The 24,274-nt window shown below is 39.6% G+C and overlaps 2 protein-coding genes across 7 annotated transcripts in view; one reads left to right on the plus strand and one right to left on the minus strand.

Annotated features, from left to right (window-relative positions):
* The window catches only part of BRME1 (break repair meiotic recombinase recruitment factor 1), a 33,957-nt gene extending 14,308 nt beyond the window's left edge, over positions 1-19,649 (minus strand). For 2 of the 5 annotated variants that reach the window (XM_039368349.1, XM_039368348.1), the window contains exons 1-3: positions 18,652-18,698; positions 17,491-17,574; positions 15,072-15,249 (exon numbers count right to left, since the gene is read on the minus strand). In XM_039368349.1, the coding sequence (XP_039224283.1) occupies positions 15,072-15,249; positions 17,491-17,521 (209 nt within the window). In that variant the 5' untranslated portion in view covers positions 17,522-17,574; positions 18,652-18,698. Of the gene's footprint in view, positions 1-15,071; positions 15,250-15,669; positions 15,729-17,490; positions 17,575-18,651; positions 18,706-19,564 lie in introns of those variants that run through there. The other 3 variants (XM_039368350.1, XM_039368352.1, XM_039368351.1) reach the window with 3 other exon arrangements.
* Positions 19,243-24,274, plus strand: part of CC2D1A (coiled-coil and C2 domain containing 1A) — a 62,322-nt gene continuing 57,290 nt past the window's right edge. The window contains exons 1-2 of one of the 2 annotated variants that reach the window (XM_039368346.1): positions 19,243-19,659; positions 22,325-22,447. In XM_039368346.1, the coding sequence (XP_039224280.1) occupies positions 22,376-22,447 (72 nt within the window). In that variant the 5' untranslated portion in view covers positions 19,243-19,659; positions 22,325-22,375. Of the gene's footprint in view, positions 19,660-19,914; positions 20,145-22,324; positions 22,448-24,274 lie in introns of those variants that run through there. The other variant, XM_039368347.1, reaches the window with a different exon arrangement.

Below are 24,274 nucleotides of genomic sequence, written 5' to 3' on the forward strand. Positions count from 1 at the left end.
AGAATTACAGAGAGAAGTGGAAAAAATTTATAGACTCAACTCCTGGATTGCTAAGCAGAAGAATTTGCCTAGAGATGTGGTGATTTACTTTACAAAGAAGTCCCTGCGGAATGAGATTATACAAGCCTTTTACAACAAAAGATTTCAGATTGCCGCCCAAGATGTCATCATTCTAAAGGAAATCCCATCCAAAATTTTAAGAAGTAGAAAAGACTTTGCTTTTTTAACCAATGAGCTTAAAGTTAGATCGATGCCATTTAGATGGGAAATTCCGATGGGTATTGTTTTGAGCCATGCTGGGACACGCTACAGATTGAACACAGTTGATAAAGCTAGAGATTTTTATACTTCGGTCCTGGGTGCAGGCTCAACTTCATCTGGTCGGAAATCTTTGAGTGGTAAGGAAGCTGAGCAGCAATCTGAGGCATTAGATTTGGTTTCCGCAGGGATGATAGAAGTGGCAAAGCAACGCCAGACGGAGGCTAAAGAGCAGAGGATGACTCGTGCAGCCTATAAGCGTAAAGAGAAGGAGCAACGTAAAAAAGAGCCCAAAGAGAGTTCTCCTGGAAGTGCTTCACCGCCGGTGGGAGGAGCAAGACCCAAGAGTTATGCAACACACGCAGCTCTGTCAGATTTTGATGGTGTCTTCTCCAGGCTGCGTGCCAAGGGAGATGGCAAAGTTTTTGACCTGGAATGTTAATGGATTGAATTCTCCTCAGAAACGGAAAAAAATCTTTTATTATTTGAAGCAACATACCAATGATGTTATTTGTCTACAGGAAACTCATATTTTACTTAAAGACCAGAAATATTTAGTTAATGCTCGTTTGGGATCTCATTTTATATCTCCTGCTCCTGGGAAGAAAGGGGGAGTTGTTATATATGTTAAACAAAACCTACCAGCTTGTCTGGTAGAATCAGATCCCCAGGGGAGATATGTGATGATTGAACTTGGTATATATGGTAAGAAAGTACTTATAGTTGGACTTTACGCTCCAAATCAACAACAGGAACAATTTTATAAACAGTTACATCAAAAAATAACTTTGCTTGATTATAGATCAGTGGTATTAATGGGTGATTGGAATGGTGTCTTAGATACACTAAGGGATAAGAAAGGTTCCTCTCCTTTTCTTAAACAAGCAAGGCTACCTAAAGCCTTTTTTGACATGAAAGAAGACTGGGAATTAAGGGATTATTGGCGGGAACGTAATCAAGAGGAGAGAGACTTTACTTTTTTTTCTGATAGACACCAATCTTTTTCAAGAATTGACTTTTTCTTGATTACCACGGACTTGTATAATAAAGTAAAGAATGTAAAGATTTTTCCTAGATCACTGACGGATCATAGTCCAGTTTGGATGGAGCTGATTCAAGAGAAAGAGGAAAGAAGATCTTGGAGAGTTAATGAAAATTTGTTTAGACAAGAAAAGAATGTTCAAAAACTAAAGGAGTGTTTAAAGGACTATTTTGCTTTGAATATGTATAAGGGGACTTCAATGTCAATGGTATGGGATGCAGGTAAAGCATTTATGCGCGGTGTTTTGATAAAAATGAATAATTTTTATAAGCGAAATCAGATTCAGAAACGTAGAGAACTTGAAGATGAAATTAAATTAAAAGAAAGGGCTTTGATTTTAAATCCTTCTGATGAGAGTATTAAAGAATCTGTAAAGTTATTAAGGTCACAATTTAATATGTTGATAGCAGATCAAGCTGCAACCAACTTATTATTTATGAAACAAAATACATTTTGTAATGCCAATAAGCCTGGGAGATGGTTGGCTTATCAATTAAGAAAGAAACAGAGACAAAGAATAATAGAGAAAATAAACTATAAGGGTAAATTAGTTTCTCAGAAGGAATTGATTAAAAAATCTTTTTTGGATTATTATCAAAACCTATATAAATCTACTAATATACAAATGCTAGATATAAATAAATATTTAGCTGAGGCAAGTTTTCCTAAACTGACTGAGGATCAGAAATATGAAATTAATGGTTTAATTACTAAGGAGGAAATTACCTCAGCAATTCAACAATTGAAATTAGGGAAAGCACCGGGTACGGATGGGTTAACAGCTGTTTATTACAAAGTTCTAATAGAGGAGATGATCCAACCATTACATGATCTTTTTAATGGTATTTTACAGGGTTTAGAGATTCCTCCTTCATGGCGTAGTGCTTTTATATCATTGATTCCAAAGGAGGATCAAGATCTTACCCTACCAAAAAATTACAGGCCTATATCTCTTTTAAATGTGGATTATAAGATATTTGTAAAAATTTTGGTAAATAGGCTTATGAGGGTGGTGCATCATCTTGTGCATAAAGATCAATCAGGATTTATAACAGGAAGGTATATGAAAAATAATGTCAGACAAATTATTAATTTACTAGAATATTTAGACAAGAACAACCAAGTTCCTGCAGGGCTCATATTTTTAGATGCTGAAAAAGCATTTGATCAATTGAATTGGCATTTTATGTTAAGAGTAATGGAAGAAATGAATTTTGGTGAAAAGATATTACAAGCCCTTACGGTAATATATCAAAAACAAACGGCACAACTTATTGTTAATGGAGGTTTGTCGGAGGTTTTTACAATAGAGAAAGGTACTAGACAGGGGTGTCCTTTATCGCCATTGTTGTTTGTTTTAACATTGGAAATATTATTGATCAAAATTCGAGAGTCTCAGGAAATTAAAGGAATATATGTTAATAAAAAAGAATATAAGTTGAGAGCTTTTGCGGATGACTTGGTTGTTACTTTGTCGCAACCTGATTATTCTGTAGTAAACTTATTACAGTTGATTCATCATTATGGTTTGGTCTCGGGTTTTAAGATTAACGTAAATAAGACTAAAATTTTACCTAAAAATATGTCGAGTCAGGAGAAGCAGATTTTGGTCAACTTGACGGGTTTTGAGATTGTTAATAAGGTAAAATATTTGGGGGTGATGCTGTCTGTTTCTAATGCAAAATTATTTAAAAATAATTATGAAAGGTTGTGGGTCAGGGTACAGAAGGACTTGAAGAATTGGGAAAAGTTGCAATTATCCCTCATGGGAAGAATTGCAGTGATAAAAATGAATATTCTACCCAAGTTTCTTTTTTTGTTTCAAATGTTACCAATTTTGAAAAATGAGATTAATTTAAATGAGTGGCAGAAGGGTCTCAACAAATTTATTTGGGCAGGGAAAAAACCAAGGGTTAAGTTTAAAATTATGCAAGACTTCCGTGAGAGGGGTGGACTTAAGGTACCAAATTTGAAATTATATTATGATGCGGTGGTTTTAACATTAATTAGTGATTGGGTAAATTTGACAAATTCTGAGATACTTTACTTAGAGGGATGGGATTTACTTTATGGGTGGCATGCCTATTTAATATTTAATAAAAAAAATAGATTGGGCTTTTAAATCTCATATTTTAAGAATTTCTTTACTTAGGATTTGGAGAAAATATTATAAAAGTGATTTTAAAGTACCATTATGGGCTATACCTTGGCATGCGATAGAAGGAATAAAAAGAGGGGTTAAAATGGATATGGTGTCTTATAGACAGTTACTTAAATGGGATGGACAAAACTGGCAATTAAAATCACGGGAAGAGTTAGCACAAGAAAATTTTACTTATTCTTGGTTCCAATATAGGCAATTATTAGATAGATGGAAGATGGATTGTAAGGTGGGTTTTCTTAGAGAAGATGAAAACCTTATTAAGCAACTGAAGGATCAAAGACAAACCCACATTAAGAGAATTTATGGGGTTTTAGTTGAATTGGACTCAGAAACGGAACTAATTAAAGATTGTATGATTAGATGGGCGCAGAATTTTGGTGAGCCAGTTTTATTGGACACCTGGGAAACTATTTGGGTGAGAAATGTCAAATTTACTCAAGCACAGAACTTAAGGGAGAATTTTTATAAAATGTTTTATAGATGGCACCTTGATCCACAAAAAATGTCTTATATGTATCCTGACGTGCAACCCAAATGTTGGAGATGTGGTTATAAGGAGGCTTCTTATTATCATATTTGGTGGTCATGCAGAGAGATAAAAGCATTTTGGATTAAAATATGGTGGAATATCCAGAGAATTTTTAGAAGGAGGGTAAAATTTACTCCGCAATTATTTTTGTTAGGTATTGTTACAGATTGTGATACAAAGGAGGTTGTATTGATGTTAAACTTGATCACAGCCGCTAGGCTGTTAGTAGGACAATACTGGAAGAAGGAATCTTTGCCTACATTGCAGGAATGGTTTCTTAAAGTAGCTTATCTGGCAGAAATGGCAAAGATTTCGGCTTTCTTAAAGCAACAAACGCAAGAGAAGTTTTTTGCTGTTTGGGATAAATGGATAAAATTTATACAATTTAGATTGGGTATACAAAAATATTATATAGTTTTTTCATAAGTTTTATTTTCATATATATTATAGATAATTTTTTTATATATATAAATATAAAGTTTTTAATTTAATTTTTATTTTTATTTTTTAAGCCTATATTCTGCTCTGGGAAGCTCAGGGGGGGGGGAAGGGAGGGTTTTTTTTTTTTTTTTTTTTTTGGGAGGGCTGGGGGATGGGGTTTTTTTTTTTTTTTATTTAATATATGTATTGTTTAGTTTTATTTTTCTGTATATGTTGTCTTTTGTTTTGTATTATTTTTCCTTTTTTGTAAAATTTATAAAACTTTCAATAAAAAAAAAAAAAGATAAATTGTGCTTAGTATATTGTGTATGCAATGCATATTATGTGGGATTAGAAAGGGATATGAGGCATAGCAGTATTGGATTAAACAATTAGGATACAAATGGGAAGGGAACCAGTTGCATACATTCCTCTGGCTAGCAAAGAAACGTGTACTACAATTATTTCATTTCCTGGGAACAGGCATTTAGGTAGTCATGGCTTTGGACATCTCTACTACTTGAAAACTGAGAATTAGGAGGATTTTACCAGCATTTTGAATCCTTCTTCAACCTGCCCCAATACTGTTGGGACATCCAGCTTTGGGACCATGGCGGTTTATGTAATTTTCTCAACAGTTAACGCTAGTATTCAATACTATCACTGGGTGAGAACCCAGCATATTTAAAGTATATTTTACCATTAAGAGAAGATTGCAGCATGGAAAAGAGGAAAACATGATAAGAATTAATTCTGGTATGTAGATATCACTTAAACCATCCAAGCAACAAGAACTCATGGAATTTAAAAAGGTGGCTGAAGAAGATAGTTAAGTAATGACAACATCAGCATTAGGGTTATTAATAAACCAAGTGACTCAAGATAAAAATGATGCGTTGAATTGGGACTCACAAGATGAAAGTATAGTGGACCATTCTACCAACAACATGAGAAACCAAATTCCCTGGGCCTCTAACAGTTTCTTCTTCTTGAAGCAGCTACAGCAGGTTTGGTTGCAGCATGTACTCCAAAAAGTTGTCAGGAAGAGGCCTCTAAAAATGAAATTACAGATCTCATGTCTAGGCAAAGCTTACTGATGGTGCAGACTGCTTTGTAAATTGTAGATTATTTAACAGAAATAAAAGTGAAAGTAGATTCACTGAAAGAGCCTCTTGATGTATTTACTCAGACCTATCATAATAAATTAACTCTATGTTTCTATTGGGGGGAAAATCTAGTTTAAAACCTCACTGTGCTGCTCCAGTTTAATACATTTATGAGTTATGGCAGTGGTGGCGAACCTATGGCATAGGTGCCAGAGGCAGCACTCAGAGCCCTCTCTCTGGGCACGCGCACCGTCGCCCCAGAACTAGGCCTTCAGCTGGGTTTTATAAAAACTTTTTGCTTTAGGCCTCCACCGCTGTGTGCAAAAAAAAAAAAAAGGTTCAATCAGTCAATTTCAACTTCTCGTGGAAAAAAAAGATCTTGCAAAGTTAGAATTGATTGAACTTTTTAGGCCCACCCAGTCTGCCGTTACCAACACAGCCACGCCCACCCAATGGGCCACGCACACCCAATGGGCCACGCCCACCCAGCACCTGACAATGCATAAGTGGGTTTTGGGTTGCAGTTTGGGCACTCAGTCTCTAAATGGTTCGCCATCACTGAGTTATGGGATTATCATCTCCATTATTAGTTTGTATTTTTGGTATGTGTGTGTTTGTAATAAATTATTTCTACTTCAGTTTCTGAATCCAAAAATAATCAAGCTGCTGTAACCCAAGTAAAAATTCAATAAGCTGAATCTACTGTGAAAAGGGAACAAACTGACAACATTTACCTATAAATCCTTAATAGACTTAATAGCAGACAGTGGGATTCAAAGAAAGCAATACTCATTCCCTAAGTTAGTTACTTCAATGTCATTACTACGCAATTGACATACATTTGGTGGAGTGGCTTTCTAATAAGATGGGCTTTAAGTGAAATGAGAACCACAGTGGCTGTGGCTGCTGCTGCTCCTGCCAATTGCAAAGATAACAAACCAGCTCTGTTTTCTGGAGGAGCTTAATCAGATAAGCAACTTCAGGCAGAAAGAGGAGGGGAAGATTGCAGTTGAATTTATAGAAACATAATTAGTTGGCACCTTTGGAGCCTTGTCAAACTGTAAACGGGAAATTTTATTGAAAGAGTCAGAGCAGTAGGTTCTCAACCTTTTTCTTCACCCATTAAATACCTTTTAATGGCTTTTAGAGATTTTCTCTGCAGTTAACCAATTATATTTCATCTTTAGTTATCAAATATAGAAAACCCCAATTCTGCCATAAGAGGGAGAGAAGGGGGAGAACAAAGGGGCTTTATGGCCCTCACTTCCTTCAGTATACTTCTAAGGAACTGAATGTGTGTATTGCAAAAGAACTAACCATAAGAATGGGGCCGTTTTCCTTTCATGTAGTTTCTTTGAAGTCTCCATCCAGCCGGGCAGTAATGAAAAGGGGGTGGGAATGTAATGCCTGAGACTGTCGCTGAAAGAGGGGGTTGATTGGGTGGGGCTATGGCTATGGGGTTGATTGGGTGGGGCTATGGCTATGGCCTGCAACCATTTTCTCTTAATAAAGGATTCCTGTTGGAAGAATTATTCCAAGAGTTCTGTCTTCTTAAGATGCAAAGTGGGGTGGGTCCTTACATTAGACAGGACTTGCAAAATTAATCCACCTGGAAGGGAGACCCTTGCCGGGGGATTTTGCAAAAAATTACCATGTCAGACAATGGAGCAAGAGAGGGGGAAAACTCCCTGGAAAGAGAGCCGCTGACCAAATTGGAACCTTGCCAGATGTTGGGATCCGAGAGGTCAGATTCCTCAGGAGAAGAAGTGGTGGAGACACGGGACCACAAGCCTCGCTGGTCAATGGGCGTTGGAAAGAAAAGTGAGTGGGGAAAGGGATCAAGAAAGGTGACCCTGAGACAGGGGACCAAGCAACCAGAATGGAAGCAGGAGATGGAGAAATCCCTGCACGCAAGTGAAGAGGGAGAAAGCTGGGCACCGTACTCAGACTGGATCCTAGAGAGAGCTATTGACCTGATGAAGAGAACTCTCAGCTCCCTAAGAGAGGAGAATCCTGAGCCCTACGGTCGCCCCAGCTCCTGGAGCCGCAAAGGGAGAGACACCGAGGGGGACATGGAACCTGCAACCCCGGGGACATCTGCTGATCCAGTAGTCCCCACCCCCTACCGGACCACAGATGGCAATCTGGACGGAAGACACTACCACCAACAACGGAGGCACCGATCCATTCCAAGATGTCCGCCGTTGGAGGTGAAATTCAAAGGGGAGCCAACACGCTTGGGGTTTTTCCTAACCCAAGTCCTCAGCTACATGGAGGAATACGGGCAGGACATTCCCAGCGACAAAGCCCGCATCCGGATCGTGCAATCTGCCCTGGATGGACCGGCTGCAGATTGGGTGGTGAACTTGCATGACTCCAATGCCCCAGAACTCAGTAACTTCAACCGTTTCATGTCCTCTCTGAGAAGACGATTTGAAGACCCCCTGGCTGATCGCAAAGCCCGTGAAAGGATAAAAACAATGAGGCAAGGCAAACGCCCGGTGGCTGAATATACACAAGAATTCCGGGCCATTGCCAGCAAACTGAACTGGCCAGAAGACATCCTCCTTAGCCATTTCAAAGACGGACTAAATTATGATCTATATGACGCTTGCCTGCCCCGAGGGGACCCACACCAACTTGAGGAATGGTACATCTTGGCAGAGGAAGCAGAGATCGACATATTGAAGAGACACCGCCGAGGAAAACAATGGAGCCGCCCCCCGCCTGAGCTGACACACGAACCGGTGAAATCATCGGATACAGCCAAGAAGCAAATGGGGTGTTTCAAGTGCGGAAGAGAAGGGCATCGAGCTGTAGAATGCCACTCAAAGGCCCCCCAGCACAACCCAGACAGATCTCCAATCAACGTCTTCAGCTAAGCCAAAAGAAACTGCCATGAGAATGATGGAAATTGCAGAACCCCCCACTTCTGCTCACCAAGGGGAAAGAACTCCAGCCTACACCACAGGGCCGGTGGATGCCTCAGATGACAGCTCGGAGGGCGAACCCCTGGTAAGTGGACACATCACACCCATCCTCAAGACAGTGACTATATTAATCCCCCCCATGCCCGAAGCTGTGAAGGTGAAAGCCTTAATAGACTCTGGCTGCACCCGCTGCCTCATTAGCCCAACACTAGTGGGTAATCTGGGCATCCCATCCAGGAGACTGGAACAACCAATCTCATTTGGCCAGTTAGATGGATCCATAGCAGGGGGGGTGCCAGCTACCCTAGCCACTCTACCAATACACCTCTCCCTGGGCAAACATGAAGAGGACATAACGTTTGTGGTGACCCCAGGCATGGAATGCCCAATGATTCTAGGGATGGAATGGTTGAAAAAATGGAACCCCTGGGTAAATTGGAGGACGACAGAAATCAAATTCCCGAAGGGGGACCCTATGGACTTAAAACCCCAAGGGAGGCTACCAGAATCAAGAATAGAAAAAGCATCCATAGGAGAGGAAAAAAGATTAACAGAAATACCAGAGGAATATAGAGACCTTGCTGAAGTTTTCAGTGAGGAGAGGGCAAATGAGCTCCCCCCCCACTGACCCACAGACTGTACCATTGAATTCAAGCCTGGGGCAAAACTCCCGAAGCCCAGATTATACTCCATGAGCCCAAAGGAGAAGGAGGAAATGGAAAGATTTATAAAAAAAAACCTGGAGAGAGAGGTTTCATTGAGCCAGCCAAGCCTAAAGTGGCTGCCCCGGTCCTTTTTAGAGAGAAGAAGGATGGCTCTTTACGTTTATGCGTGGATTATAGGGCCCTGAATACAATCAGTGAAAGCAACCTATACCCTCTGCCCCTCATGAAAGACATGCTGTCACACCTATCGAAAGGGAAAAATTTTTCTAAACTAGACCTAAGGGAAGCTTACTATCGCGTGAGAATTAAGGAAGGGGACGAATGGAAGACTGCATTTAACTGCCCCATGGGGTGCTATCAATTCAAAATCTTGCCATTTGGATTACAAGGGGGCCCTGCAGTCTTTATGCAATTAATCAATGACGTTCTAAGGGAGCACCTGTTTAAGGGGGTCCTTGTTTACTTGGACGACATTCTTATCTTCACTGAAACAAAAGAGGAACATGTCAACCTTGTCAGAGTGGTTTTAAAGAAGCTGCGAGCCGCCCACCTATATGCCAAACTCTCAAAATGCGAATTCCACCAGGAAAGGATAGACTACCTAGGTTATCGCATATCCCCCAGGGCATTGAAATGGACCCAGAGAAGGTCAAAGCAGTATTAGATTGGGCACCACCCCGCACAAGAAAGCAACTACAAAGTTTCCTGGGCTTTGCAAACTTTTACCGCCAATTCATCCCCTCATTTGCCCAGATAGCCTTGCCCCTCACTAACTTACTAAAAACGAAGGGAGCATCCTCAGTAAAACCTAGCCAGCCACTAACATGGACAATGGAGTGCCAAGCAGCGTTTGAGAGACTAAAGAGACTTTTTTCTGCCGAACCAGTACTAAGGCACCCAGACATGGACAAGCCCTTCATAATACAGGCAGATGCAAGTGATGTGGCAGTGGGGGCTGTGCTATTACAAGAAAATGATGATGCAGTATTGCAACCCTGTGCATATACATCCAAGAAACTCACGGAAACAGAACAGCGCTGGCCCGTATGGGAGAAGGAGGCTTATGGGATACGTTGGGCATTACTCACGTGGCGACAGTTCCTGGAAGGCAACAAAATCCCCTTCCAGGTGTGGACCGATCACAAAAATTTGGAAGCCCTGAAAACTTCCAGGAAACTCAATCCCAAACAAGCCCGCTGGTCCCAGCATTTTCACCAGTTCCAATTTAAGCTCAAACATTTACCAGGAAGAAAGAACTTCCTGGCAGATGCACTATCTCGCATGCCCCAATATAACAGCGCACGAACCACAGACTCTAGACCAATAATGGCAGAGTCACAACTGGCAGCACCAGTAACCACAAGAACCCAAGCCAAATTAAAACCACAACTGGACAGCCAAACTGGAATTGAATTCAGAAAAAGTTTGGAAACAGATGAATGGTTCCAGAAAAACAAAAATGTGTGCACAATGAGAGACAGGTTGCCTTGGGTAGGGGAAAAGTTATATATACCAACAACCCAAGGAATCACTTTCATGCAGCTTTGCCATGACACAAAATCAGCAGGGCATTTTGGATTTGTAAAAACTTTACACTTAATTAAACGGCAATTTTGGTGGCCATCAATAAAAAAGGACATAGAAAGTTATGTTGCCAGCTGCCCAACCTGTGCATCGCAAAGAGGTTGCAAGGGAAATCGCCAGGGCTATTACAACCAGTGGCAAGTCCCTCAGCCCCCTGGAGGGAAATAGCCATGGATTTTATAGTGGAATTGCCAGAAAGCAATGGGAATACTGTTATCTGGACAGTCACGGACTTGTTTTCCAAACAGGTGCACTTTATCCCTTGCCAAAAGATTCCCACTGCAAAGGCCTGCAAATTTTTCATTTGCACATTTTACAGATTGCACGGGGCACCCCAACGCATCATCTCTGATAGGGGAGTGCAATTTACGTCTGCATTTTGGAAGGAATTTTTATCCCTCTTAGGGACCACTCAGGGACTGACATCTAGCCATCACCCTCAGACAGATGGACAAACGGAACGTTGTCATTCAGTACTTGAGCAATATTTGAGATGTTTTTTAAATTTCCAACAGAGTGATTGGACGGACTTACTCCCTTTTGCAGAAGTTGCCTACAATAATGCAGTCCACTCCAGCACAGGCTACACTCCTTTTCAAATAGCCAACGGTCAAAGTTTCAGCCCCATGCCAGAATTAACCCCAAATGAACCAATGATCCCATCACTGAAAGAATGGATGGAAAAACTACAAAACACCTGGCCAATAGTTAGAAAAGCACTAGATGAAGCTAGGCAGGCATACAAAGCACAAGCCGATAAAAGGATTGAGCCTACACCATTCATTATAGGTGAAATGGTGTACCTATCTACAAAATACCTAAAGTCTCTACAACTCTGTAAAAAACTTGGACCAAAATATATAGGGCCTTTTCCAATTAAAAGAATCATAAACCCAGTAACAGTAGAATTAGAATTACCAAAAAATCTCAGGCAAATACACCCAATTTTTCATTGCAGCTTGCTGAAAAGAGAGCATCAGTCAGCGTTACGGCCAAAAATCCCACCACCACCACCTCCAATCATGGTAGAGGGTGAACAACACTTCGAAATAAAGGAAATCCTTGATTCTAGGAGATATCATGGAGCAACTCAGTACCTAATTGCCTGGAAACACCTCCCTGCCTCACAAAACGAGTAGGTCCATAAACGTCATGTCAGAGCCCCGAAGCTATTGAAGAAGTTTCACACAGAGTACCCTAACAAGCCTGACTAACTTTTATATCTGTTTTGTTTCTTCCAGGTAGATCTCTCTTATTTTTGAGGGGGCCGGATGTCAGAATCCAATTATATTTCATTTTTAGTTATCAAATATAGAAAACCCCAATTCTGCCTTCTCTGGATTCTGCCATAAGAGGAAGAGAAGGGGGAGAACAAAGGGGCTTTATGGCCCTCACTTCCTTCAGTATACTTCTAAGGAACTGAATGTGTGTATTGCAAAAGAACTAACCATAAGAATGGGGCCATTTTCCTTTCATGTAGTTTCTTTGAAGTCTCCATCCAGCCGGGCAGTAATGAAAAGGGGGTGGAAGTGTAATGCCTGAGACTGTCGCTGAAAGAGGGGGTTGATTGGGTGGGGCTACTGGGGAAACCCTTAAAACCTTGAATTGGAGAGCTTGGACCCCAAGTCCTGTCTAGAACGCCTGCAACCATTTTCTCTTAATAAAGGATTCCTGTTGGAAGAATTATTCCAAGAGTTCTGTCTTCTTAAGATGCAAAGTGGGGTGGGTCCTTACAGTAGCTTAAGATGGGCTCCAGGTAACAGTTTGATTTGTGCTGCTCTACCAGCTTCCCTGACTGAGCTGTTGTTGAATTGTTAACATCTCAGTAAGGTTAACAGTTAACAGCAAATCAAAGCAGTGGAATACCCAAAGGCAGCTGTTCTCAAACTTTTCTTCACCACGGACCATCTTTAAATACCTTTTGTGGCCATGGACCATGGCTACAGATCCCCAAGACTTACTGCATTCTAACCACTACACCACTATATAAAATGGGTGCCCCATTAATTATTGACTTGGTCTTTGGGTCCTATATAAAAGGTTGCAGTGCCACAGTTGGCAGTAGAGGAACCACTAGATATAACCACCCCCACCCCCCTTCAATATTTCCCTGGCAATGTTTACAGCAATAAGTTTGCCTATCCAAACTGAATGAATGATATTTAGCTAATATTCCCTATCCTTCATTTTCTGGAACATTGCAGGGTAGAAATCCAGAAGTAGAGCTCTATAATTGCTGACATATATCTCCAGCTATGACATCTCCCCCCCCAAAAAAAATGTTTTTTATCTTCTTGCCGCACTGCAATAGTGACTGGTGACCTTTTTGTGCTAAATGAACATTTCAACAACAGGAATAATCATTACCTTTGTTAGAGGGGAATCAATCAAATCCCTTTACTGGATAAAAAAAGAATAAGGGGTTCTAGATGGTGATCCACAAGGCTGGGAGCAGTGTTATCTGAGAGCTCAAACTAGAAGTAACAGAACAGAATAACAGAGTTGGAAGGGACCTTGGAGGTCTTCTAATCCAAACCCCTGCTCAAGCAGGAGAGGCTGTATCATTTCTGACAAATGGCTGTCCAATCTTTTTTTAAAAGCCTCCAGTGATGGAGCACACACAACTTCTGAAGGCAGGTTATACTGATTAATTGTTCTCACTGTCAGAAAATTTCTCCTTAGTTCTAGGTTGCTTCTCTCCTTGATTAGTTTCCATCTGTTGCTTCTTGTCCTGCCTTCAGGCGCTTTGGAGAAGAGCTTGACTCCCTCTTCTTTGCGGCAGCCCCTGAGATATTGGAACACTGCTATCATGTCCTTCTCTTCATTAAACTAGACATACCCAATTCCAGCAACCCTTATATGTTTTAGCCTCCAGTCCCCTAATCATCTTTGTTGCTCTTCTCTGTACTCTTTCTAGAGTCTCAACAACTTTTTTACATCGTGGTGACCAAAACTGCACGCAGTATTCCAAGTGTGGTTTTTCCAAGGCCTTATAAAGTGGTACTAACACTTCTGTTAATGCAGCCTAGGATTGCATTGGCTTTTTTGGCAGGCTGCAGCACACTGCTGGCTCATATTTAAGTGATCATCCACTAGGACTTGTGATCCCTTTTGCAGTTATTGCTTTGTGTCTTGTATTTGTACACTGAGATTAACTTGATATCTTCATGGTTTAAAAGAATTAATTAGTTCTTTTAAACATAGATATAGTTTGTTTTGAGTTCTATAATTGCTTTCAAACATGAGCATCAGTTGTCTTTTTTTTTAAGTTTGCGGATCTCAGTTCATTTTTGACTATTAATTGAGATCAAAGACTGATTCACGAATTGCTTAGTCTTCAAGATCATACATGTTGATCTACCATTAGATCAAGATCTCCAGTGTACCTTGATGCTTTCTCCAGGACTAAATCTTCTTTTCTTAAATTATCTTGTTGCCCCATCAGTAAAATGGTCCATTCAGAAAGGAAGAGTTAACACTTTGAAAAGTGTCTGTTGAATAAAAATCTTGATCCAATACAAGGTATCTTCTTTCTCTCACTTTCAGTGAATTTAATCCTAAATTTAATTCTAAATACAGTAGCTGCCAAACTGGGTTTTGTGACTAATGGCTGTGATAGTTTTATAACCATTCAGAGACTTTTTACCCCCTGAAATGCATGAGGTTCTGCACTAATTTAACAATAATTGATCCTCAATTTAATTTCTGCTATGCTAAAACCTCTTTTAGGATATAACATCCAATAGCTATTTTATACAATAGTGTAATATTCTTGACCTGCTTCAGACTTTTTCTGCATTTTAGATTCATAATCAAAATGATCATTTTCCCAATCTCCATCTTTCAGTATCTCTCTGCTATTATTATTAGAAATAGTATGCTTGATTTAGATGAGGGAATCGAAGGGGAACTCATCAAATTTGCAGATGATACCAAACTGACAGGAGTAGCCAACACCCCAGAAGACAAACTCAGGATCCAAAAAGATCTAGACAAACTTAAATAGAAAAGGGGAAAATGTACCAACACATTTATGTCTATGGAGATTCTCAGTCATTCAGTTCAGTCTATTCAGATATAGACTGTCCCAAAAGTCTAAAAGGCAACTGAACTTGAAAAAGCACCTTTGGGACAGTCTTATCTATTCTAGACCAATAGTGCCTTATCTTTGTATGTATTTGGATAAGCTGGCTGAAAATTCAGGAGTTATAGTCCTAAAACATCTCCAGAGCATCTGGTTGGGACACCATTTTGGAATTAGATATACAGAAGCACTCTTTTATTTCCTAAAAAGTGGGGGAGGAGAAGATGTTATTACTATTGTATGTTAACAACAATGAATCATATACTTTTTAAAAAAATATGATTGTTACCTAAGCTCCTGATCTTCTTCCAAATTTTCTTTACATTCTTCATATACCTCTGGTATAGAGAGAGAATGACTAGTTTGAGAAGCTTGGGTTAACATTTCTAGATCACTTTCTTTTGTCAAATGCATTTTCTTTTTAGTATTCTTCTTTGGCTTAGAAATGCCTTGCTCCTTATTTTCTTCTTTTGAGAGAGAGGGTAAAAATAATATCAATTAACTGTAATGTATAAGAAACACAGCTGTTTAATAAATGCACTTACTAAATGAAAGTGAATATCCTATTTATTTAATTACAAATATTATATACAATATGATGCATAATGTATACAATTCCTATTAATATAGGACTTAAATTAAATGTTCCCTGTGGAACATCATTCCTACTGGAAATGATGAGATTGGCCCCCACTTTAACACTCTTTCACAAGGCCCCAAAGAACTAGTTTTGCAATGGGCCTGGGGACCCCAGAGTGAGACAGAGCCCATCAAATGTCTCATTTGATTGTTGCCAAGGGGGTGGGGATTATTGCTTTTTTATTGCTTTTATGATTTATATTTATTATTATTTTGTTGCTTTGCATGTATACTGGGAGCTTCTTTACCTGAGACAAATTCCTTGCGTGTGTAATTACACTTGGCCAAATAAAATATTCAGTTCAATATATTGGAGTTTTATCCATGTAAACCATCCAGAGTCATTGAGAGTGGGTTGGACAGCCATGGTTTTCTTAAATTAAATTTTAAAATTTTCATAAATAAGCAAATAAACAAATAACCTATGCTCAATTTATTAAAGCATAGACCAGGGGTCTTAAAACTTGGCCCTTTTATGACGCTGGCTGAGGAATTCTGGGAGTTGAAGTCCACAAGTCATAAAAGGGCCAAGTTTTAAGACCCGTGGCAAAGACTATCAACATCATTTCTAAAAATGACAGGCTTTGGATAGTACTGAATCACTGCATCTTTGGACAGATCCTTCAATTTTTCCTGTTAGGGAAATAATTGAAAATAAATAATTACTCTTTTAGTAATTTATAATATATTTGCATTTGGAGTATTCTGTTTAGTTCTGGTTGCTGTATTTGAGAAAGGAAAAAAGTACAGAAGAGGGCAAACCAAAGTACAGAAGAGGGCAAACCAAATGATGGGGGGGGGGGTATGAGATTTATAAAATCATGCTAGCATGGAGAAAGTGGGTCAAGGGAAGGGAAAGGCAGTATTGTATATGTCTGAGTGAATACATTATTATATATGGACTGGTCAGCAATATACTTTTTTCCTATGGAAGCTGAATTTAAAGGATTTTGACATGCCATGCATGTTGTCTAAACTGCATGATGGATGGCAAATAAATTTGATAAACAATAAATAAACAAATAAATAAATGTTTTCTTGAAAGTTATTGCATTGTATTTCAAAGTGGATTGACTCCCAAATAATAGTGCAGCAGATTGCAGAGTAACTAACTCATTGTAGAACAAACGTTTCACTGAAAATAATGTTTCAAGAATATGCAAGAAATGGAAACTAATATTTCTAACTATGGCCAACTAGATGTCTATAGGATACTCACAAATACACACACATACACACACAGAAACATAAATCATGCTATCCCTCAACAACTACAATAACAATGTTCATCACTGAAATCCTTTTAAAAGGATTAAACTGAATTTATATCACTGCATTTATTCACCGTATGTTTGTGAATTCAGCTGTCGAATGCTGGACAGATAAAATTGTAAAAATTCTATATTAAACTATTAGTTTTACTATATAACATTTTTTTAAAAAGTGCTTATAGCTGTAGAACTGAAAATATAAAAATGGGAAAGTGAACAAATATGAAATTAAAATGCAATAAAAAGTTTGGTTTGGACACATTCACAGTTCACAAATGTGACATGATTTTTCTATTCTAATTATTTAAAATATTACACACACAAACACAAACACATTGCTGGAATATAGAAGTACAAAGAAAAAACAATTATATCTTTAAGCAAAGCAGACTTGTGAAAAACTATCTATACTTAGCAGAAAGATACTTGACTGCTTTATTATAGATTCAAACTCATTTTCTGAATTTCCATATATTTGGCTTAGTATGTTGGATGAACCCAACCATTGTGATTTATCAAATCATAACTTATTGACTTAGCATAGAAGTGGACAACCTCTGTCCTATACAGTATGTACTTCCATCATTCCTGCTGCAACTCGGAATGTTTTGTTGCTAAAGAATTTGATTCCAATAATGAATGCCTTAATATTTAATCTGAATATTTTATGGCCTTTCCCCCACTAGTGCTTAAACTGAAGGATGTAGGAAGCTATATTGTAGCATCCAGCAGGTACTAAAGATTTTAAGGAATTATAAATAAAATAATACAAGAAAAATATTTTTATGTTTCTGTTACCTGAAATCTGAGTGTTTCTTCTTTTACTCATTTTGAGGAAGCTTGGCAAATTGAAGAGGAAGTTTGAGCAGTGGTGACAGATTTCTGTTTTTTTTTAAAAAAACATTTCTCTATTGGACATTTTATCACATTTCATGATATTTTGAAAACTGAAGTTGAAACATCTTGTTTTAATATAAACGTTTTGAGGGTGAAGCTTCGTTCTCTGAACTTATAGGTTCATTCTCCAACCTATAAGCTTGAAGAACAAACCTTCACCCTCATCCTACACCCGAGCTACAGATATTCACCACTATTGCATAAACACTTTGGTTTACATTTTTCATGGTTCAATATTAAAGTTTGAGCTAAACAATTCTGGTACATCATTTTTCTATTTAAAACTGAAATTAATCTTCTTAGCTTACTTTTTTTCCTCGAGGGAGTGAGGAAGAAGCTAAGTAGGAATAGGTACCACCACCATCCTGATAAATGAAAATAAGACTTTCTGCTGGTCTAAATTATTTATCAGCTTAATGGGATCTACTGTATTTTCTGAAAAAAAATGTGAAACATTTCCTTCAAATTCTCAGTTCATTTTTTAAAATGTCCATTGTTTGTAGAGCTATGGCTTATTAGACAGGTTATGTAAATGACTCCTAATATAATAAAACTGATGGTGTAACCAAGCGTGATGCAGTGAAAAATATGACTACAAGCCTACTGATGTAGATGAGATAATTAGATGTGGACTGAAATGTTGGAGAATTTTTTCTTATTTTGTTCTTTTTTTCCACATAAAACCATTGGTAGTGGAAAGACATCCTATTAGAGAACACTTGTTGACATTCTTTGCTTTTATTCAGGTCTTCTCAGGCATTAAGCGTGTAATTTTTTTAAAGTTTTGTATTCAAGAATAACATTTACGTTTGCAGCCTGCTTAAGAAAGCATCTTTTTAAATTCATTAACATTTATCTCATCAATTATTATTAAAGTAGGATTTTGTCTTTAGAACCTGTATATTTGAAAATGACTGTATTGGGTTGTTATGTGCTTGGAGTATTATGTGGAGACAGATTTTGTTTCTTGAAGGACAAGGGATCCAAAAATTACACTCTTTCCATGCAGAAATTTGCCCAGGAGTATTTATAAATTATTATTATACGCGTAACTGATCCTACATGCGCCCAGGAGCCTAAAGCACGCCAGCTGCTTAAACCGACAAAAGTTTTTCCCGCCAAATCAAAGCATGCCCTGTTTTCAACAACGTCTTAAACTAACCGCTTTCAGCCTTTCACTCCTCAATTAGCAGTGGCTCCTCCTATTCTATTCCTTAACGCCACGCCCCTGGATAGAAATCCTGCCTACTCCACTTAGATCGGCAGGAAGATAAACGTAGAAATAACAGAGTTATACACCGTCTCACTTGCGGGATCTTCTCAATTCGGGGGTAACAACGCTTCTCTATGCCTGCGGAACTAATTATTACAAATTGTTCTGCTTTCCTCAGCGAGACAAAAAAATTATTCTAGAAAGTTTTCGGTTAAGTTTTCTCCCACTCTGTTTCACTAGTTCATTAGAAGATGGAAGCATCAACTTGGACTAAATTGTAAGCTCTTTTCATCGTTGTACATTTCTTATCAGGTTCTCGATCTCAGGGTTTATGGAGAGACTAAAATTAATATTACGGAGAATGATGCATCTACATCCAGACTTCACAATCGGGATAATATTCAACCCCAACCCTCTTTAATAAGGGCAATTATGTGCGATTATTTTTTTCCCCTCTTGCAGCAGGAAACAGTTGGAAGGCAGCATTTCGATTTTCAGAAACGATCTAGTTTGTTCCGCTGCGTCAAGCTTAAATCTGGAACTCTTTGAGAATGTCGGGTGCTTGGTCCTTAATTGACTGTGCCATTTTTTAAGCGTTGAACAACCTATTGCTGCCAAATAATGCAGTGATACGCCCTGGGCTCTTTTTTTGACCCTTTTAACACGATAATCCGCCAACGGGTCAACAATCAGCAACTGCATTAAAGAGAAAAAGGAGCTACGTTCGCGGACGGCTCCCAATCAGCAAAAGACTGGATGTACCGTAAAGCAGGAAAGGCACTGCCGTGACCATCAAGGCAAGGGAGCCGTAAAGGCAAGCGCGGTGTCGCGGGAGGCTTCAGGAGAGAAAGCAGGAAGTGAGTGTCTTTTAATCAAAGGGGGAAGGGGTGGCATTGGCCCCCTCCCCGTTGCATTACATGTTGCGCGCGCGGGGTGTGTGTGTGTGTGTGTGTGTGTAGAGATCGCTGCATGAAAGTTTATGGGGGGGAAAGCAGGGAACCTGCAAATCAAGATAATCCTGTTAAACCTTGCTATTCATTTCCTTGTTATTTATGCAAGTGTCCTGTAAGCCAGAACGGTATTGTGATTCCTATATTACGGAAAGAGAAAACTAGAGTTTCCATTGAAGAACTAAGGGTACTGTAGTTCTTGTCCTGATTTGTGGTACAGATAGGCCAAATTGGACGCCGTTACTTGAGAATAAGCTCCCAGTGCAAACAGAATTCGGTGGGGCTTTTTCTGATTAATATTTCAGCTGATGAGCTTAAATATTCTACAATAGGAACACAATATGGACTGACTTACAAGGACAAGAATACCACACCAAGTAAATAGTAGCAAGGTAATTCCTATTAAGTGTTAAATGCTGTCTGTTATTGTTAAATTTAGTTGTAGAACTAATTATACAGTTTTAGCACAGACTGTTAAGGGTTGGAAAGATGGTTTCATGTATGTTTCTGGAAAGTCATTATGGAATTTATTTGTAACGATGGCTGGGACATTGAGTTTGGTGATGTATGTGTACAGTGACCCTATTCCAGAGCAAAACCAAGAAAATAAAGGACTGTCCTTTATAGTAAAGGACATATTATGATTTATTACCAGTGATCATAAGTGTTGTTAAAATTGATACTCTACACAACTCACATCAGATACTCTTATAAATAAACTCCTGTGGATTTCAACAGCATGTCGACAAAAGAATGTGGGAGATAATGGGGTATGATGGGAAGAAATAGGTGCTTCTTGATTTAAATGTTAGTCATTATAGATGGTAACACCTAGGCATCCTTGGCTGTTTCTGAAAAAGCTAAGAGAGTTGTACCTGGTTAGTATTTGGGTGGAATAACACCAGGAACTATGATCTAGACCAGGGATTTTCAACCTTTTCACCCATTGTACCACTTTTAGGATATGGCAACATCTGAGTACCACCCCAAAAACTTGACCCCCCCCAAAAGGAAAAAAAGTGATAAAGTACAGATAGTCCTCGACTTACAACAGTTCGCTTAGTGACTGTTCAAAGTCACAATGGCACTGAAAAAAGTGCCCCCCAAGCCACAGCTGAGCAAGATGCCTGCCCGCCCAGCAGCGCTCTTCCTCCTGTCCGAAGTTTTCATTGTTGTGAACATTTCTGTTGAGGATTGGCAGTGGGGGTGGGGGGGGTGTTTGGTTTTTATTTCCCCCATTTGCTGGGTGGTTGCAGCAGGTTTTGGTCACTTCACATGACCCTGGGGCACTGTGACCATCATAAATATGAATCAGTTGCCAAGCATCTGAATGTAAATCACAAGATCCTGGAGATGCTGCAACATTCCAGCTGATTGTGCGCTTCTTCTGGGCTCAGCAGAAGCGTCAGGATCAGTGCTGCTTTCCAGCTGATTGGTGCTTCTTCAGGGCTCAGCGGAGGTGCCAAGATCAGCGCCGAGCTCCAGCTGGAGCCTGGCGCTGATCCTGGTGCTTCCGCTGAGCCCTGACAGCCCTGCAGCTCCAGCCATCTCTCACTCAGGCTTTTGTGGTGCTGCCACCGGTTCAGCTCATTCCCCTCCCCCGCTACTTTTCTAGGATGGTCGTGTACCACCTGCCAGATGCCAATGTACCACAGGTGGTACCCATACCATTGGTTGAAAAGCCCTGATCTAGACCAGGTGTATCAAACTCAATTTCATTGAGGGCTACATCAGCATTGCGGTTGCCCTCGGGGGTGTGTGGCCAGGGTGGGTGTGGCCTACTGGATGGGCGTGGATGGAATGGGTGTGGCCTACTGGGTGGGCATGGTCAGCTCTACATCATTCATGTCAAGGGTGCCTGTGGGGGCCTGGGCAGGAGTGGGACAGATCTGAGGGTCTCTGGCAGAAAGGGGTGGGACCAGGGCAGAGCCCATCAAGCCGGATATGTGAAGTAGGCGAGGGCCATTTGCTGGCCACTTCCAGGCGATGGTGCATTTCTTCATTCCTCACAAAGGGTGACACCTCCCCAGCATGAACCCAGAGGGCGGGGCCAACACAGCAGGAGCTGGTTTCTCGCTGTTTCCAGACGGCCTTGTGGAGCTAAGACTGAATGCATTTCAGCATAGATGCCACCACAAAATTGTACATTGGCTCCTGGCCGGCCTGGGCCAGGGCCAAGGCAGCGGAGGCTGTTCCCTCACTGTTTCCAGGATGACTTCGCGGGCCACATGAAACCATTTCGCGGGCCGCATCTGGCCCCCAGACCTTGTGTTTGAATGTCTGATCTAGACTGAAACACAAAGAAAATTGGAAGAGAGGAATGGCAAAACACTTCTATGCTGTTGCCGAAAAACTGCATGGATTTGTCTATTTACAGTACTAGTGAGTTAGACTGAGCTCAAAGCAGTCTTTATACTTCATTTTACAAGGTATTAATTTAACTGTCTCCTGCTGTATGAAGTCTATGTGGAGAAGGAAGTGAGAGCTGAAAACAGAAAGGGAGAGGAGATGGATGATGGGAAGGTGAGAAACAGAGACAAGAACTTATGAAAGCCTTTCTAAATATCTTTAGATCCATCTGTCTAATGCTATCTTGCACTTACTGAGGGCATAGTAAAGGAAAATGAAGAAGAACAGGAAGCCGCCACCGCCACCACCTTCACGAGGAGGCAAGGGGACTGCTGCAGCCAGACAAGTAAGTCATTATACATGTCTTTTACATTTGACATGTGGAATCTTTAGGAAGGCCCTGACACTTCATTCTGTCACCATCCCTGTGGCTTTGGTGATAGTGGGGAGCTTTTACAATGGCTGTGTTGAGCTGATGTAAGGATGGATTCTGCCTGTGATCATGTCTTTTTGTTTTACTTTGATTATGGATGGTTGTTATATAGTTGTATATTAGTTTTTATTGGATTGTGTTTTTTTTAATTTGTTGCGAGCTGCCAGAGTTGCTTAGATGAGATGGGTAGACATATAAATTGTATAAATAATTCCAAAACAACTGGAGCACCATTTGAACACCATTGGCACTGACCAGAAAGTGGCTTTACATCCTGCAGTACATTTAATATTATTGAAAAACAATATGTACTTATCCTTGGTCCTTGGGAAGGACTCAATAGATGGACAAAAATGCCAAATGCAATTTAAACATCTGGCTGACTGTGCAAGCTGCCATAATAGCTCTTCCAAATCCCTGTTGTCCTATTTTTGTTGCCTATAGGTCAAATCTTGTCTCTCAGGAAACTTTATAGCAGGGGTGTCAAAGTGCCAGCCTGCGGGCCAGTTGTATCATACGGAGGCTGCGCCCACCCCAGCTCTGGCAACGCAAAAAAAGTTGCAATACGTCACGACATGTCACGTGACGTAGCGAGTTTTACACCTGTGCTTTATACCAATAACGTAGGAAATACTGCAGTGCTCATCACTGCCAATTGAAAGTGATGTATGCTTTTTATTAACATGACTTTGGAAAATGTGATCTAGTATTGCCTTAAATTGTCCAGCAGAAATCCAAGCATTGATTTCTGCTGTTTCTTGTACAGGAAGAGATGGCATATTTTATGAAATCTCATACTATCAAACAAGATTCCTAAATTCCTAATCCTAACACAGTGCGACTCTATTGACTCTTAAATGACAGCTTAAATGACAAATAAACTTAAATCCCAATACAGCTATGCTTGGAGTTAGTTAAAAAAGCACAATATAGTATTTCTTTTTCTTAGGTCCTGAAAAGTTGTTGAAAAAAATCTTATCCAATGACATAAATATATTGATGCTGATATTAAATGTCACGGGCCTTTTAATTTAGAGTAGACCTGCGTGAGTTGTAAATGGAAAAGACAATTGATATATTAAAAATAATCAATTAAAAAAGCTTGTGCTCAGATCAGCTGTTCAGCAGCTACGGTACCAGAGAAATGACAGTGGTTGAGCTGGTGGTGTCAGTAAGGCCTGGAGGCATTGGAGACACTCAGCAGCATACCTTTTGGGTGGCTCCTAATGACTGCCATTATTATTACAAAAAAATATTTTGTTGGGACAGTTTTTCACCCAACTTCCCCACATTAATATCCGCAATTTTATGCATGTAAACAATAACTTCAAAGTTTTCATTAAATCCATCTTTCTTTTTGTACAGCATCCAGCTTTATTTAATAAAAAGCTTTAGTAAGACCTTTGCTCTCTCACAGAGATGCTAGTTATTTTAGAGATCCTATACTAGATCAAGCCATTTTGTTCCCAAGGAAGCCAACTGAGTGCTAGATGGAAGGACTAAGTATATACTCTTTAGCAACTGGTATTTCTATAGCAGATGAATTAAGCATAATGATTGATAACTGTTGACAATCTTATGCAAGAACTGACCTGTAAGAAAAATTGGCTACTGATAAGGCTACATTTTAGGATAATGATTTCCACAGTTTAACTGTGTTCTAGATAACAAATTATTTTCTTTTATATGTCCTCATTCTCCTTCCCTTGAAATATGTACTAATATTTCCTTAAAATAAAA

Source organism: Crotalus tigris, unplaced genomic scaffold (genome assembly GCF_016545835.1).
Source record: "Crotalus tigris isolate CLP2741 ecotype Arizona unplaced genomic scaffold, ASM1654583v1 scf7180000020745.601501, whole genome shotgun sequence".
NCBI classification, from domain to species: Eukaryota; Metazoa; Chordata; class Lepidosauria; order Squamata; family Viperidae; genus Crotalus; species Crotalus tigris.